This window comes from Sarcophilus harrisii, chromosome 5, assembly GCF_902635505.1.
Source record: "Sarcophilus harrisii chromosome 5, mSarHar1.11, whole genome shotgun sequence".
Taxonomy (NCBI): Eukaryota; Metazoa; Chordata; class Mammalia; order Dasyuromorphia; family Dasyuridae; genus Sarcophilus; species Sarcophilus harrisii.
Genome location: NC_045430.1, coordinates 15418263 through 15434037, shown reverse-complemented (window position 1 = coordinate 15434037; position 15775 = coordinate 15418263). Strand labels below are relative to the sequence as shown.

Genomic DNA, 15775 nt, shown 5'->3' with positions numbered 1-15775 from the left:
AATATGCTTGGGATATGTTTAACAAAATAAATAAAAACACAATAGAAAAGAGAGAAGGTGAATCCATGGCTTACTATGTCAATATGCAGACTATGGGATCCTTATGTATGGTTAATAGCCCCATTTCTATTTGAGTAGATATCACTGCTCTCAGTCAAAGATTAATTGAAAGGAACCTTAGAAATCAACTAGTCCAAGCACCTCATTTTGCAGATGAAAAAACTGAGGCCCAGAAGAATTAACTGGCATACTTACAGCCACAGAACTAATAGTACAGCTAGAATCTGAAATCATGTCTCTGCTTGCAAACATTGGGTTCATCACATCCTTACTCCATGCAATCTCCCCTCTATGAGAGAAGGCAATGAACTACACAAATATACGTGTATAAATATACATAAAGATAATTATTAGCATTGTTATTAGAATAAAAAGTAAGAACCTAGAAGAGCCACAGGGGGTTAAGTATAATTGTTGAGTGATTTCCTGTTGGCTCCTTTGAACATAACTCAAATTCTGCTTCCTCCATAAAACTTTTCTAAACCACCTGAGGCTCAAGAGACACCTATCTAGCCCACCACTCAGCTTCAGTATCTCTGGACAGACAGACCCTCTAGGAGCTTCAACAAAGAGAAACATCTGCTTTCCCCACAGTACCTACTACCAAGTTTGACACTGGCAAAAACTCAATTACTGACATGCCTCTAGGCTGCAATAACTAGAGCACTTAGGAACTAAAAAATAAGTAAATGAGCATCATCTGAATATACAGTAGGAAAAAAAGATGAGACTGAAAATTGCTACTTAAACTGTTCAATCTATTTCCTCTCCTATACCCATCCCCCTTCCCCAAAGTCCCAGAACATTGGGACTTTTGATTTTAAGATCTTCAATCAATCTGGAAAGAGATTATTCTATGGGGCTAAAGGGGAGGGGGAAAAGTTTTTCAAGTGACCAAAGAAACCATGTCCTAAAGAAATTAACAATTAAGCCCCAAAAGTTTCATGCATTCAATATACAACTTTCACATTAACAATAGGACTCCTCTGCCATAGGACTGATATGCAATTGCAATCTTTCTAGTTTCTTTCCAGGATCCTTAGATTACGACTCCCTGTAGTAATTCTCCCTGCTAAAGGTCAAAGCCAGAGCAAAACAGGTAAATCAAGCAAAAGAATCCAGTAAGAAGAAATGCCCTCAATCTGGGGACTCCTGGGACCCTCGGCACTATAGGAGACAAGTGGGTCACCTCCCTTAAATCAACACATAATAGAACAAGATAACCTTTTCTAGAAGAGATTTTGTCTTTAAAAGGAGAGCAAAGAATCCTACAGAAAAATACCATGCATGGGCATAGCCATTTATGTAGCCCAGGAAGCCTGTAAGGGCTCTGAAAATCAGGAAGCAAAACAGAGAAAATGAAAGGTTTGCCAAAACTTCTAAGGAATATTGGCCAGGTTGAATAGCTTCTGATGGCACCACCAGGAAGAAAAGCCACAATAAGCAGCACCCCCTCAACTTCTCACACTAAATGAGGCTTTTCCAGTCTGAGTTCATACCCCCCTCCCCAACCACAAAGTGCTCTGGCTCTGACCTCAGACCACGACCTCCCTGAAGCTACTGCCACAGACCAAACATCACATCCCCACTCTTTCCACCCCTAATTTCTCCTCTCAGAATCCCCAAGTTCCAAAAACTTCCTTTCAGGCTTGAGGTCCAGGAAGTGGGAAAGGAGTTTCTGAGAAGCCTGGCTGTAGGTCCAAAGGGAATGGCTGCAACCAAGCCCGGCACAAGGAGGATGCTTTTGGGTCCTGGATGCCGCTTCAGCAGATGTGCTACCCCAAGTTGAGGAGGCTCGGTGAGCTGTAACCACATCACTAACCTCTTCTGTTGTTAAAAGTCCCACAACTGATTTAACCTAAGCCACATCCCCTTTCTACTCCCTACGAGTCACTTCTCCATCCCTCTCTTCTCTTGCCTCATTTCCCTGATTCCATCTCTTCCACTTGTATGTAGACCCTCTGGTCCAGGTACCCAGGCCCTTAAAATCACAACAGCCCCCTCCTTTCCCTTCCCCTTCCCCTCTTGTTTGGTTCTCTGCTCACTCCCAAGCACCAAAACCAAGTTTTCTCCCGTTCCCTTCTCAACAGGAGAGGAGGGGGATGACCAAAGGGGGACTCCCACCCCCACCGGCCCCATTCTCTCCTCTTCCATCCTCTATACAGCCATACAGACCTCTCTCTCTAGCCCTCAACACCTCTCCCACTCTTCAGAACAGGTGCCCTTAAACAAAATGAGAATTCCCCTCTTGAAAACATCCATCTCCCTTTCAAACCAGATAACCCACTCAAAACTAAATTCTCCTCAGCCACTCACTTCCAAAACTGAGTTCCCCATCACCAGACTGGCAACTCCCTCCCCAAAGGTTCCACCATTCGTGTTCCCTCCCCCAAAATTAGCACCTCCTACGCTACCTCCAAAATGCCCCTCTTCAAGAATCAGGACCACCAAAACCAAACATCCCCTCTTCCGAAAACAGCTGTTCCCCTAAAAAACTCTGGATGCCCCAGCTCAAAAATCTAGATGTTCCCTTCATCAAACAGGTGTCACCGTCACTGCCCCAAAACGAGTAACCCTCAAATCTAACCCAGCTCTCCCCCAAACCTCAAAATCTGGGTGCTGTATCTCCAGAGCAGGATATCCCCCTTTCCCCAAAACCAGAGAGCATTCCCCCCATAATCTAAGAACCCCATTCCATTTCCCCCCAAATCAGATGCCCCTTAACAAAGGGGCGATATTCTAAATGAATATTTTCCTTCCCCAAAACGAGCATTCCCCCCAAATCTCAAGATTCCACTTTTCAAACCAGGTGCTTCTTTCCCCCAAACCGAGTAGCTATCCCCCAGAATGAGTGCCCCCCACTCCCTGGGCTAGCACCTCCTCCTCCAGAGCTACCTGGCTTTCCCGCTGCCAGACCCAGCGTTCCTCTCCCCCAAACGCGACCTCCCTGCAGAACCAGGGGTCCCCTCCCCTGCACCAGGTACGCTTTTAAAAGTTGGGCACGCTCAGTCTGCTCTTCCCAGAGTGCCCTCAAAGGCGGGCATCGCCTCCCCCAGACAGCTGGGGCCCTAAAGTCTCCTCGCCCCCAAACCCACCACCCCCTTCTCAAGGCCGGAGTCCGGCTGCCTAGGAAGACGGCCCAAGATGCCTCCGCAGGCGTCCCCACGGGTGGCCCGCTTCCCGGCCGGCCCCTGCCCCGCCAGGAGACGCCATCTCCCCGGGAGCACCCCTCCCCCCCGCTACCGGGGTGTCCCCCCGCCCCAGCTGTTCTCCCCCCACCGGGTCTCCCTCCCACCAGGTGCCCCTCCCCCTCTAGGTGTCCCGTTTCTCCCAAGCGCCCCCCCCGCCCCCGCCCCCGCCCGGCGCTGCCGCCGGCCCCGCCCCCCGCGAGCGTGCCCCGGCGGCCCCGCCCCGCTCACCTGCATGCCGCTGCCTCCAGCTCCGGCCGCCGCTCCGGCTCCGGCTCCCGCTCCGGCCGTGGCCGCGGCCCCCTCGTCGGGCCGCGCTTGGGCCGGCGTCCCCACGCCCTCCGCCCCCTCGGGTGCGCTGCCGCTTGCCCGGGCCGGGATCGGCGGGGCCGGGGGCCGCGGGCGGCAGGGGCGGCGGCGGCGGGGGCGGCGGCTCCAGCTCGGGCTCCCGCTTGACGCCCCGCGCGGGGCCAATGACGCCCCGCGCGGGGCCGGGCTGCGCGGGGGGCTGCGGGGGCGGCGGCGGCGGCGGCCGCGGCTGAGCCTGGGCCCCTTCCGCCATCCGCCCGCCCGCCAGCCCCGCCTCGCCTCCTCCGCCGCTCCGGGCCACACGCGACAGGCCGCCGCCTCTCGCGCCCTCACACACGCTCACCGCGCCGCGCCCCGCCACCGGCCGCGCGACTGTCGCGACTCTCGGGCTCCCGGCGGCCCCGCCCCCCGCGCGCGCGCGCGAGCGACTCCCCAAGGCGGGCGGGCGGGCGGGCGGGGGCGCGTGCGCGTGCGCGGCGGGCCGGCCCCTGGCGCTCTCGCCTCGCTCGGCCGGGCTCCGCTCGGCCGGCTCCCGGCAGCCTCGGTCTCAGCCTCGCTGTGAGTCTGGGCCTCGGGGTCTCGCGGCTCGCTGCGGAGAACGAGAGTGCACGCGCCCCCACTGATGCCGCCGCGCGCGCGCACGCGGCCCCCTCGTCGGCTATCCGCCCGCGCGCTCCGGCTCCGGCTCCCGCGCTCTCGGTGTCTCACACGCTCAACCCTCGCAGCCGGGGAGCCAGACACAGACACACCTCTCGAAGGCTGTAGACCGGAGGAAAGGAACGGGGCGGGCCCGGGATCCCCGGGGGGCGGATGTTTATTTGGGGGAGGGGCTCGAGGCCCGGAGCGAGCTGACTGGCCCGGAGCTGCGGAGCCGCCGTCGTAGCAGCCCGGCAGGGGCGGGCCCGAAGGGAGGAGGCGGGGCCCGAGCCCTTCGGCAATCTCCGTCGCCTCCGGCCAGGAGGGCCCGAGCCCGAGCCGACCCGGGCGGCAGGGAAGGAATCGGCAAAGTTCGGGAATCTCCGGGAGGCGAGGCGGGAGAGGTGAGCCGAGAGGGCGCAGAGGAGCCGGAGAGCGGGTCCCGAGGGGCGGGGCCGAGAGGAGAGGAGGCGGAGTCAGAGGTGGGCGTGGCTTGGGGGCGGGACCCGAAGGGGGAATCTCTGTAGGGTATGGGGGTGTGATTTGTCGTCCAGGGGCGGGGTCGTTGGTCTAAGGCGAGCCACTCTAAAAGGAAGAATGGGCGGGGCGGAATTTGTCCCGTGTGGGCGTGGCTACCGAGCGAGGGGCGGGGCTTCGCCAAGCCCCACCCCCAGGCTGAAGCCCACACAACCAGGGGTCCAACGGGGGAGCCCAACGCCTCTTTGGACGGATTACGAAGCTGAGACTTCCCCCGGGTGACGCTAGCTAGCTAGTAAGCGTCCGCGCTGGGATTTGAATGCTCCCGTAATTACGCCTACTTTGTCCTGTCCACATCGTGCCTACCTGGCCCTGGTTTTGGAGGCTGGAGATCCGAGTTCAAATCCAGGCTCAGACATTTGCTAGCTGTGGGACCCTGGACAAGGCGCTGGTTTCCTCAGCTGCCAGGAGGGGCTTGGTAACAGCACCAGCCTCCCTGAGCTGTGAGGATCGAATGAGATAGGATAGAGCGCTTAGCCCACTCGGTAGGCGATGAATAAATTCTTGTGCAACATTTGAACCCGAGTCCTTTGCCTCCAAGGAAGAGGCTCAGGGCACTGCCCTCGGGGCAATTTAAGCTGGTGAAAGGGTGAGCTGTTGTTTGTGGGGCGGAGCCCGGGAGAAGCCCGTTACTCCTCCGGGCAGGTGAAGGGGCGGGGCCTGTTACCTGGCCAGGTAAGGGGCGGGGCCTGTTCGCCCGGAGCTAGGCTTCCTTCTCCGGGCTGGAGAGGTGCCTGGTGGGTAAGTGCTTATCTGAGCAGTGAGAGTGATGGGCCGGGAGCCCAGGAGGAGGGGGAGGAGCTGCGGGGCGGAGTGACCCGGCTGTGCGAGACGTAGAGGACGGAAACCCTTATGGCTCGAGTTCCTCCGTGTGGGAGCCAGGAGCCTGAGTGCAAAGCTTTGCGGGAGTAGGAGAGAGATTGCCGGGCCCTCTCTGCGTGTCCAGTTTCACTTGCAAAAAAAAAAAAAGAAAAAAAAAAAAGCCCCCTTGCAATAATAAAAAAATCGCCTACATTTTTATAAAGCACCTACTGTGTGCCGGCCCTGTGCTTAGCGCTTTACAACGATCCGTGCCAGCCACTCGGAGGGGGAGGGCTCTTGTTCCCGTTTTACAGATGAGGCAGAAATTGAATGACTTGTTTAAGGTTATACAGCTAGTAGCTGGGCCTAATTTGGGCTCGAGTCTTCCTGCCTCCATCCTGAAACGGCGCTCTGGGTCCGTTCGTTTATTCCATAAGCATTTATTAATTGCCCACTCCGTGTGTGCAAAGCATTGTGGGGATGCGAGGGAAAACCAACAGTTCCTCCCAGCAACCCTGGGCGTTCTACGGCCCCGCTGGGGGGAGGGGGAGCCTTGGGTTTCACTGACTTGTGATTTAGTGAGGCTGACCATTTTTCCTGTTTAAAGGCTTGGGGGGAGGGGATCCTATTCCCTAGCTTCTTAAACTGCGGGTCATGATCCCATATGGGTTCTCTTGGCCGAATGTTCGGATTGCAAAACCATGCCTGTTTTATATACCTACATGCCTGGGGTAACCTAAAAATTTCCCAGGGGAAAAGGGCTCACGAGTGTGAAAAGTTTAAGGAGCCTGGGCTTAGATATAGTGTTGAAATGGATCTAATTCATCTCTCCCCTTCTCCTGCTTTACAGGAGAGAAAATTGGGCCCCAAAGAGGTAAATGGCAGAGTCAGACTTGGAACTCAAGCCCTCTGACCCCAAATGCAGCCAACTTTCCACTTTAACGTCCTGCCCTCCATCTTCTGCCACTGCCTTTCCAGCAGTCCCAGATTGGAAGGCCAAAGTGCCTCCCAACTGGAGCCTGAAGTGGACTGGTCTAAGAACCAAATGAGTCCAGCAAAGTGGGAAGAACTTTGGGCTTAGAATAAAATGAGTTTATCTTCAAGCCCCGACTCTTCCATTGACTGGATGATCTTGGGCAAATCCTATCCCTCTTAGGTGTGCAGAATTGCCTGCTCTGTAAATAGAGGAGATGGGAAGAGATAATTTTTCTCAGGTCTCCTCCTCCCAACCGACTGGAGCTGCTGGAACCCCCTTCCGGCAATGTTCCAAAGGTAGATGAGTATCTGCCCTGGCTTGGAAGTGGGAGAGGGATAGGTCAAAGGTAATCTGAAAATATGGTGATTTTCTGACAGCTTCCAACTTCAACCTCCCAGAATAAGGTTTGGGGCCAAGGCTGCCCAATGCCTCTCTTTGTCCTTTGTTTTAGCCCGCCATGTTAATCCAGAGTCCCTCAGAAAAACAGAGAGGTGTCAGAGGGATTTTGAATGGAAAAGCTGAACAAAGAGAAACCAGATCCTGCTGGATAAATCAGCATGTATGGAATACCTACAGAGCCCCCGGGAAGTGGGGGAGGGGGCAGCAAAGCTAGAAATAGGTGATGGGAAGGACTCCAGTTCCCAAAGACACTATCTAACTCTAGTATGTTCCTATGAATCCAAATGTTCTGGAGCAGTGGGAAGTATATGTGAGTATGTGAGGGGGGGGGGGGGGCAAATAATTTGCTTGTGAAGCAGAGATTGGAAGGGGAGAAAAAGAAAATATTAGGGAAAGGGAGGAAAAAGCCTATTCCTTTAGAACTGGTGGTCTTCACCTTGTATGTGTCCTGAGTGCCATTAGGAGTCTGGTGAAGTCTGTGAACTCCGCCCCAGAATCATGTTTTTAGATATTTGAAGAAGGAAAGGCTCATTTTAATTAGATTTCTAAAAGGAAAGATGCAATTTTTCCCCTATCCAAATTCACAAGCCCCTAGAAACTTTCTACAGACTTGTAGATCTCAGGTTAACAGGGGAAGAAGGGGAAAGGACAGAAATAAACATTTGTATAGTGTCTACCAGGTACTAAATTAAACATTTTTTACAATCATTATCTCATTTGATTCCCTGCTGTAGTGAAAGGAAAGGAAGGATGTTTAAGCCAAAATTCATTGTGAATCCTGGGGAAGGGAAAAGGAAAGGAATAAGCATTTAAGCCAAAATTCAAATTGTGAATCCTGGGAAAGAGGAAAGGAAAGGAATAAGCATTTCTACAGAGCCTACTATGTGCCAAGTATTAAACTAAACATTTTTTAAAATCATTATCTCATTTGATTCCCTGCTGTAGTAAAAGGAAAGGAAGGATATTTAAGCCTCAAAATTCATTGTGATTCCCGGGGAAGGGAAAGGAAAAGAATAAGCATTTCTACAGAACCTACTATGTGCCAAGTACTAAACTAAACATTTTTTACAATCATTTATCTCATTTGATTCCCTGCTGTAGTAAAAGGAAAGGAAGGATGTTTAACCCTCAAAATCCCTGACATCTGGAACTAAAAACCTGCTTCAGCTGGGTGTCTGGAAGCACCAAATGGTGTCCAAGAAGTCACTGCTGCTCTGCACCACTGGAACTCAACACTCCAGATCTCAGGCAGGAGGCAAAGGGGGACACTGAGCCTGGGAACCACTCAGATCCGGGGCTCCTGCTCCGTGAAGTCACCTCTTTGCAGGAAAAACAATTACAGGCCTTGGATGGAAGGGGGGTAGCAGTGATTCAGAGCTGCCCCCAGGATCCCGCCTTTGAACTGACACAAACCAAGGAACTTCTGGGAAATGGCCAAAGCAAACAGGCTTGCCTCCCTCCCTCCAACAAAAGACCAGAGGTACTCAGAAGCTTGGACTCCCCTGAGCTCCCTCTAAATAACAAGAAAAAGAATAGACAGGCTGTTCCTACTCAGCCATGGCTTGCATTTTACAAAGGCGAGAGAAACATCCCATCACACTTAGGGTGAGGAGAAAGAGGAAGCAAGAGCAGACTCCTGCCATGTGGCAGACTGATCCCAGAGCAGATACCCACCCTAATGAGAAACTGGATTCCAGCTAAGACAAATACGGGTTTTTTAAAGCTCATTCCACCACCAAAGCGGCCCCAGTAGACAGCAGTGTGGCCTTCTGACATTGGCATCCCTCATCCCCTTTGAGCCTGGACTTTATTGAACATGGTTCTGCCTGTGGGCTAAAGAGCTCGCCCTAGCCTTAGCATTCTCCACATAATGAGTGTGTCTCGTTTCTATTTCTGTAGAATTTGATGAGGGATGATAACAGGGTAATTGAATTCGTTTTTTTTCTTTCGGTGCCAGCCTCCCTGCCCTCTGGCTCTGAGGTTTCATGCATTGTCCTCCTGGCTTTTTAAATTTCCTTTCTTACAGTTGGCATGGGAGGGGAGGGAAACTTTCTTACATTTTATCTTCCTGGGGAATAATATCTAATATGTCCGTAGTAAATGTGTGGACCATGGGATTTTATAACTGGAAGGATTCCAAAGATAGTCTCCTTGTGCCATAGATTAGGAAATTGTAGGCTCAGAAGATGTAAGAAACTTCCTCAAAGTTTTGCTTCCCCACCCAGAATTGGGAAAAGGGGTCATTTGAGGGAGCAAAATGAATGAGGTCCTTAAAAAAGACAATTCTTTTTCCCCTAAATGTCACTAAACACAGTGACATCACATAGTCAATGCTTACTAAAGGCTTGGCGACTGATCTACCCAGGATACCAGAGTGGTGCAGCAGAGAGAGCCCAGTAGTACTTACTACAAGCCAGCCACTGTGCCAAGCGCATTACAAATATTATCTGACTTGATCCTCACAACAGCCCAGCAAAGTTTTATGGTTGAGGAGCCTGAATCACTTGGCCAGAGTCATGCATCTAGGAACTGTCTGAGGCCAGATTTGAACTTTGGTTTTTCTGACTCCACGTTCAGTGTTCTATCCATGGAGCTACTTATTTACGTTGAACATCACATTGTCAATCGAGAGCTAGAGGAAACCTCCTAGGTCCTCTCATCCAACTTGGGGAGATCCATAAAGGTGAAGTAATTTGCCCAGTGTCCCACAGGCAGTGTTACAGGTGAGAGTTGAACACTGTCACCCTCTGGCTTCCCACACTGTTCCTTCTGCTTCCAGATCCCATGAATAAGTCTCTACTGACCCAGTCTTCAGGCACTTGGGACCCTGCTGCCTCTGTGTGGTTCTAGATAAATGCCATCAAGAAAGGAAATATGAGGAGAGAAAGCCAAACTTAAAGGGATCAACACATCTAGACCTGATGAGAGTCAGGATCTTTGAGATTCATTTTGGGGAGAGGAAAGAGAACTAGAGTGCATTTCACCAAAAGCCCTTACCTCACCAGCCTTGACCATATCTACAAGGAAACGTGGAAGGAAAGAGGGAAAGAGATAAGAAATATTTTACAAAGTTATAACTCTTCCTGTGTCCCCACCCCCCTTGAAGAACTGGGAGACCAGGATTTTAATGTCAGAAGGCCCAAGGATCTATGCCAGTTCCCCCCCTCCCCAATTCAAGTTAATAAAACATGTCTAAGCACCTACTGTGTGCAACAGAGTAGAGTCAATTTCTGTTTCTCAGGGAACACAGCTTAAAAGCCTGGCAGTATCTTCAGTAGAAATCGAAAGATGATCAGCTCAGTTTTGGATATTTATTGATTGACCGAGATCCCTACAGGACCTCTGTGAGGAGATCCAAGCTTTTATAGTTACAACTAGAAGGTAGGATATCATGGGAGAGGGTATAATAGAAAGAGGTAATTCATTCCACTCCCTTATTCCTCCAGATGATGTAAAGCACCATTTATTTATTTCTATATATTTATAGGACCATAGATTTAGAACTGGAAGGGACCAGAGATGTTATTTTGACCGACCTTTTCATTTTATAGCAGAAAAAAAACTATAGCTTAGAGGGGTCGAGGGCTTGTTTACTCTCACAGGTAATAAGTGTCTCGGGATTTATTAGGTCCTCCTGATTTCCAAGTCGAGTTCTCTCCAGAGTACATACAAAATATGAGGCTATCAATAAGAATAACATTGGGTCTAGATTATATAAATATGGGAAGCCATTTGTATAGAAATGCTATATATGAGAATTGATACCCAGATGAGAGAGGGAGAGAAGGAAGGGGAATGAGAGGGGAACAAAGAAGGTAGAAGAGAGGAAGGGGAGAAGAGAAAGAAAGAAGAGAAAAGGGAGGCAAGTCTGGTCCTTGGGAGGACCTGAGTTTAGAGATTCACAATCCAGCAAAGCAAACTTGGAAGAAAAAAAAAAAAAAAAAGCAGTCTAAAAGTGGGGAAAAGGACACATAAGAGAATTAGAAAAGATTTGTATCTTAGAAGCAGAGGAAGAAAGGACCATCCAAGAAGACAGGGTAGTCAGCTGTGTTAAATGTTACAACAGATCAAAAAGGGTGAGGACCCAGAAAAAAAAAAATCTGATTTAACAGTTGAGATTATTGGCCCCCTGCAAGCTGGGTGACAGCCTTTTCTCTGGAGTGGTGAAGTCTGAAGCCAAATTGCCAGGTGATGAGAAGTGAGTGGGTGGTTAGGAAGTGGAGGCAACCACTGCAGGCAATTCTTTCTAGGAGTCTGGCAACCGAAGGGAGGAGAACAACAGAGGGATGCAGGGTCAAAAGTCTTCAGGTTTTTATGGGATGGGGTGGGTATCCATAGATAAAGCCCCAACTCCACAGAATGACATTCTCCATCTTCTCTTCCCCCTCCTCCACTTATTTTTTCTCATATATACAAATGCCAGCCCACAAAAAAAATAAAAGTATAGTGATGACTAGTGGGGTTTTTTGATCAAAGTCGGGATTCCTAAAATAGCCTTCCCAATAATGGAATATCCTAGAAAGAAGGTTGTGACCAGTTTGGAAAGGCCCTTCTCCCCAGTTGGCTGTCACATAAGAAATCTCTGTTAAACTCATAATTTCCTCCTCTAAGGACAAGGATTCCACCCTACTTGACTCACCTAACCCCTTCTCCTCTCCTCTTCATTTGGAAACTCCTTTTACATATCATGCTGCAAGAGCCCAGGCAGCTCTAATTGAATTGAGCACTGGATCTGGAATCAGGAAGATCTGAGTTCAAATCCAGTCTCTCCTATGTACTAGCTGCTGTGTGATTCTGGGCAAGTAACTTAACCTCCATCCCTCAGTTTCCTTATCTATAAAATAGGGCTATGCCATCTGCCTCCCAGGGTTATTGTGAGGCCACAAATAAGATAATTGAAAAGACAAAACCTTTCACATCCTAGGCACTTAATAAATTATTGTTTCCTTCATTCTCCCTGTAACTGAGCCATTGGTCCTAGTTTTAGTTTTTTTAAAGAAATATAAAGAGATTTAGTAAACTCGTAGGATTTTATATGGAAGGGAATGTAAATCTCAAATAATTCTACCCTTTCACTTTACAGATAAGGAAACTGAGGCCCAGAAAAGGAAATAACTCACTGAAAGACATAGAAGTAGCTGAAATCCAACCAGGTCTTGAAACCTGATTCTTTTCTAATTCACCTTTTGCAAAAAGAAGTTGTATTAATGTCCCATCTTTTTAACATGACAGGAGATATCCTTGACACCCCTCCCACTGAGTCCTCCCTTGTAAACAAAAACAATTTTAAAAAACAACCAGCACAGTGACTATGAATGGCATAAAACATGTTTCATACTCATAACTTAGGGTCACTCATCTGAATTCATCTGCTTTTGAATTTTGTTTTCATTTACATTTTTGTAGTTATTGAATTCATAATTTCTTCTGGTGAAAAATAATCCATTCTACTTTTATGCCCCATTTTGTTCAGTCATTCTCCAATCAGTGTACATTGTTTCCTATTTATAAAAAGTGATAGTAAGTACTTAATAAATGCTTGTTGACTTATTATAGATAGAACCTTGTATTCTGCCTCTGAGCTCTTTACACTAGAAATAGAGTAAGAGATTGCTAAATCAACAATTTAGTAAGTTGATAAAGAGCACGGAACCTGAAGTTAGGAAAATCTGAATCCAAATCCCTAGTTTGAGTCTTCCTGGCCAGATGACTATGGGAAAGTCACATCTCAGAGCCTAAATTTCCTCATCTCTAAAATGAGGATATTGGACTAAGGTTCATTCCAAACTAAAGTGAAAACTGTGGTCCTGACTCAAGCAAATTCTCTCTTCACCACATAAGACTGGCTATCCCAGAGTTTGTTCAATTAAGATATACAGGCATGGGGTAGCTAGGTGGTGCAGTGGATAAAGCACCAGCCCTGAAGTCAGGAGTTCAAATCTGTTCTCAGACACTTAACACTTTCTAGCTGTGTAAAAAAAAAAAATACACAGGCATGCACATACATATTCTACCACATATACATACACCCCAGAGTTGGGGAAGTATGAAGGAAAGGAAGGAAGCCAAAAAGAAAGAAAGAAAAGGAGGGAGAAAAAAAGATGGATGGAGAAGGAAGAAAGGAACAGATGGAAGGAAGAAGAAAAGGAAAGAAAAAAGGAAGGGATGGAGGAGGAAGAGCAGAATAAAGGAGAGAGAAGAAAGAAAGGGAGGAAAGGTTTATTGATGAGGGTTTACCAAGCATGATGCTAAAAATACAAATACAAACAAAGGAAAGATAGTTCCTACCCTCAAGAAGCTTACATTCTAATGTAAATGTAACACTGAAAAGGGAAGGAAACTGGGATAGAAGGAAGAGAAGGGAACAAAAAGATATTAGATACTACAGCATTATTTTAAAGTCCAGAAAACCAGGAAGATGGTCTGGAGCAGAGTGAAGGGAGATGGGCGTGGGCCTTTCTCAAAAGAAAGCTCTCAGAGGAACGTTGCAATGGGAGGAGGGGTGAGTAGAAACTTCCTAAAGGCTTGACTTCATGAGAATTTGTCTGCCTCATGCTGCCCCAGCCCTATCAGACTTGTTCTAAAAGCAACACCTTTAAGCTTGGTTGAGATTGGGTTTCAGCTGAAGCGTTGTACTTTGGGATTTGGTTCCTTTCTTGCATCACGTGACTCCAGAGATTCCTGTAGCTCTGAGAGGTTCTGGGTAGGAGATCAAGTGTCACTCTCTGAGTCAGGTTAATTTCCACAGGTGTCTCAGGTGCATTTATGTAATGGTTCAGTAACTCACTCCTAGGCCTTTGAAGTCATTTTGCTTGGCTGTTACTGTCAATAGAGTTGATCATCACTCTGATGATCCTGAGAATTCTGTCCCCTGAGAATTCTGTCTCTGGGTTGCCTTGTTGCTTTCTCCTTATCCGATGTGGGATATTTTGGGTGACCAATGATTTTCATCTCAGTCCAACCTCCCATTAGTGCAATGCTTTCCATCTACAAGCCTTGCAGATTCCACTTAGCCAACAGTAAAAGCCTTTAATCAGGACATAAAAGCTATATATATAATCAGAAGGAGTCAAGTAGCAGCAGCAGCAGCATGCTCTATCTTTTCATCCGGATAGTCACAACCTCTCAGATCAGCCCAAGTGTTGGGTTGGGATGAAATTTCCAGAGGAAGGGTCCTGAGGGAACAGGAGGAAACTGTCAGTTATTGCCCCATTTTTTCAGAAGCAAGGAGAAAAGTAGGAATGATGGAAGGAAAAAGGGAGGGAGGGAAGCAGGAAGGAGGAGAAAGGAAGGGAGGAAGGAGAAAGGAGGAATGAAGGAGGGAAGAAGAAAGGAAAGAGGAACATAGGAATAAAGAGAGGAATGGAGGGAGCAAGGAAGAAAGGGAAAGAGGAAAGAACGGAAGGGAGAGAAAAAGGAAGAAAGGATTAAAAAGGGAAGAATTAAGAAGGAAGGAAGGAGGAAAAAAAGGAAGCCCTTACGGACCAAATTTCTCTTGGCTCTGGCTCTGGCCAACTCTATTTCTTAGGGTTCCATCTGCCAGTCTCCAGAAGTTAAATGGGATAATCCTATCCCATTACCCAAGCAATTTTTTATATTATGTATAAAGCTCTTGGGTTAGGCAGGTTTGGGCACTTATGTTTTCCAGAGGGATACACATGTAAACAGAGGGCTAGGGGCTAAGTGAGGAAAGTGAGGAAATTCCCTAGCCACCGAAATTGTATCGGTAACTTAGAATCTTAGAGAGTTGCCTAAGCACTGAGAGACCAGGTGATCTGCCTAGGGTCACAGTCATAATAATAGTTTGCAATTATCTATTTCTTTAAGGTTTGCAAAGCACTTTACAAACATCTCATTTGACACTCAACCCTACCTGGTAGGTGCTTTTATAATTCCCATTTTCTGGTTGAGGAAACTGAGGCAGGGAACTGTTAAGTGACTTGTCTAAGTTTACATAGCTACTAAGTGTCTGAGGCTAAATTTGAACTCAGGTCTTCTTGACTCCAGGCTCTTTGCTCTATCCAGTTCCCTCTGGTTTTTTCCTACCACACTCTAGTCATACATAAGTGGGATGTATTTGGTGGGATTTGAACTCAGGTCCTCCTATCTTTAAATCTGATTCTCTGTCCACTTTGTCATACAGCCTTTCTCAGAGAAGGGAGAGCATGCTAACCAATTGAGGGATCAAGGATAAGCTTCTTGTAGAAGGTCGCCCAGTATAATTGCAGAACCTTCATCTCCTTGGGCATCTGGGGGTGCCATAGTGCATAGAGTCCTGAATTCAAATCTGCCCTCAGACACGTAGTAGCTATGTAACCTTGAGCATTTAACCCTGTTTTCCTGAGTCGATTGAATCACCCCAAATTAGATCCAGTTCAGCTTTCTACTCATTGACACTTTGCAACAACACCTCAAAACCCCCTTTTCACTTTTCCAAATTCATATCTCATGACCTCATTTCTTTCTCGGGAAGAGCTTCCCCCCCAAGGAGTAGTCATTTTCTTGCCTCATGATTGCTGTGACATGAAGGCAAATTATTCAGTATCATCTATGGACCTTTGTGAGGAATACTTAACAAATGGATGAATCAAACCAGATTGGCGGTTGGGGAGGCTGAAGGCAATGGTTTCCTAAACAGATTTCTCAGAGAACCACCAGCTGGGCTCAACGAAAACTACAACGATGAGGAGTTGCCACAATGGCAGGGACAGGGCAGTGAGCTGTAGGAACTACAACTATTGCCTGCCAGGATAAGGCAACCAACCCCCTCCTCTGAGGCTACCGATATCTGGATGGTCTAGGCAGACTTCTAGGCAGATTTTTCTGAAGTGTCCCTCATTATGGAGTGTGGACCACATACACAGAATCT

At 48.2% G+C, this 15775-nt stretch overlaps 1 protein-coding gene and 1 long non-coding RNA gene across 3 annotated transcripts in view; one reads left to right on the top strand and one right to left on the bottom strand.

The window, feature by feature from the left end:
• The window catches only part of RBFOX2 (RNA binding fox-1 homolog 2), a 290000-nt gene extending 286286 nt beyond the window's left edge, over positions 1 to 3714 (bottom strand). The window contains exon 1 of the mRNA XM_031938956.1: positions 3480 to 3714. Coding sequence (XP_031794816.1) covers positions 3480 to 3485 — 6 coding nt within the window. The 5' untranslated portion in view covers positions 3486 to 3714. The remainder of the gene's footprint in view (positions 1 to 3479) is intronic.
• Positions 3715 to 4697: 983 nt separating this feature from the next.
• On the top strand, positions 4698 to 9318 carry LOC116419364. 2 transcript variants are annotated; one of them, XR_004229653.1, is made up of 3 exons: positions 4698 to 4965; positions 6959 to 7066; positions 8008 to 9318. It is a non-coding gene; the product is annotated as an uncharacterized LOC116419364 (long non-coding RNA). The 2 variants fall into 2 exon arrangements; XR_004229652.1 differs by lacking the exon at positions 6959 to 7066 and having other exon boundaries at positions 4752 to 4965.
• Positions 9319 to 15775: the final 6457 nt, after the last annotated feature.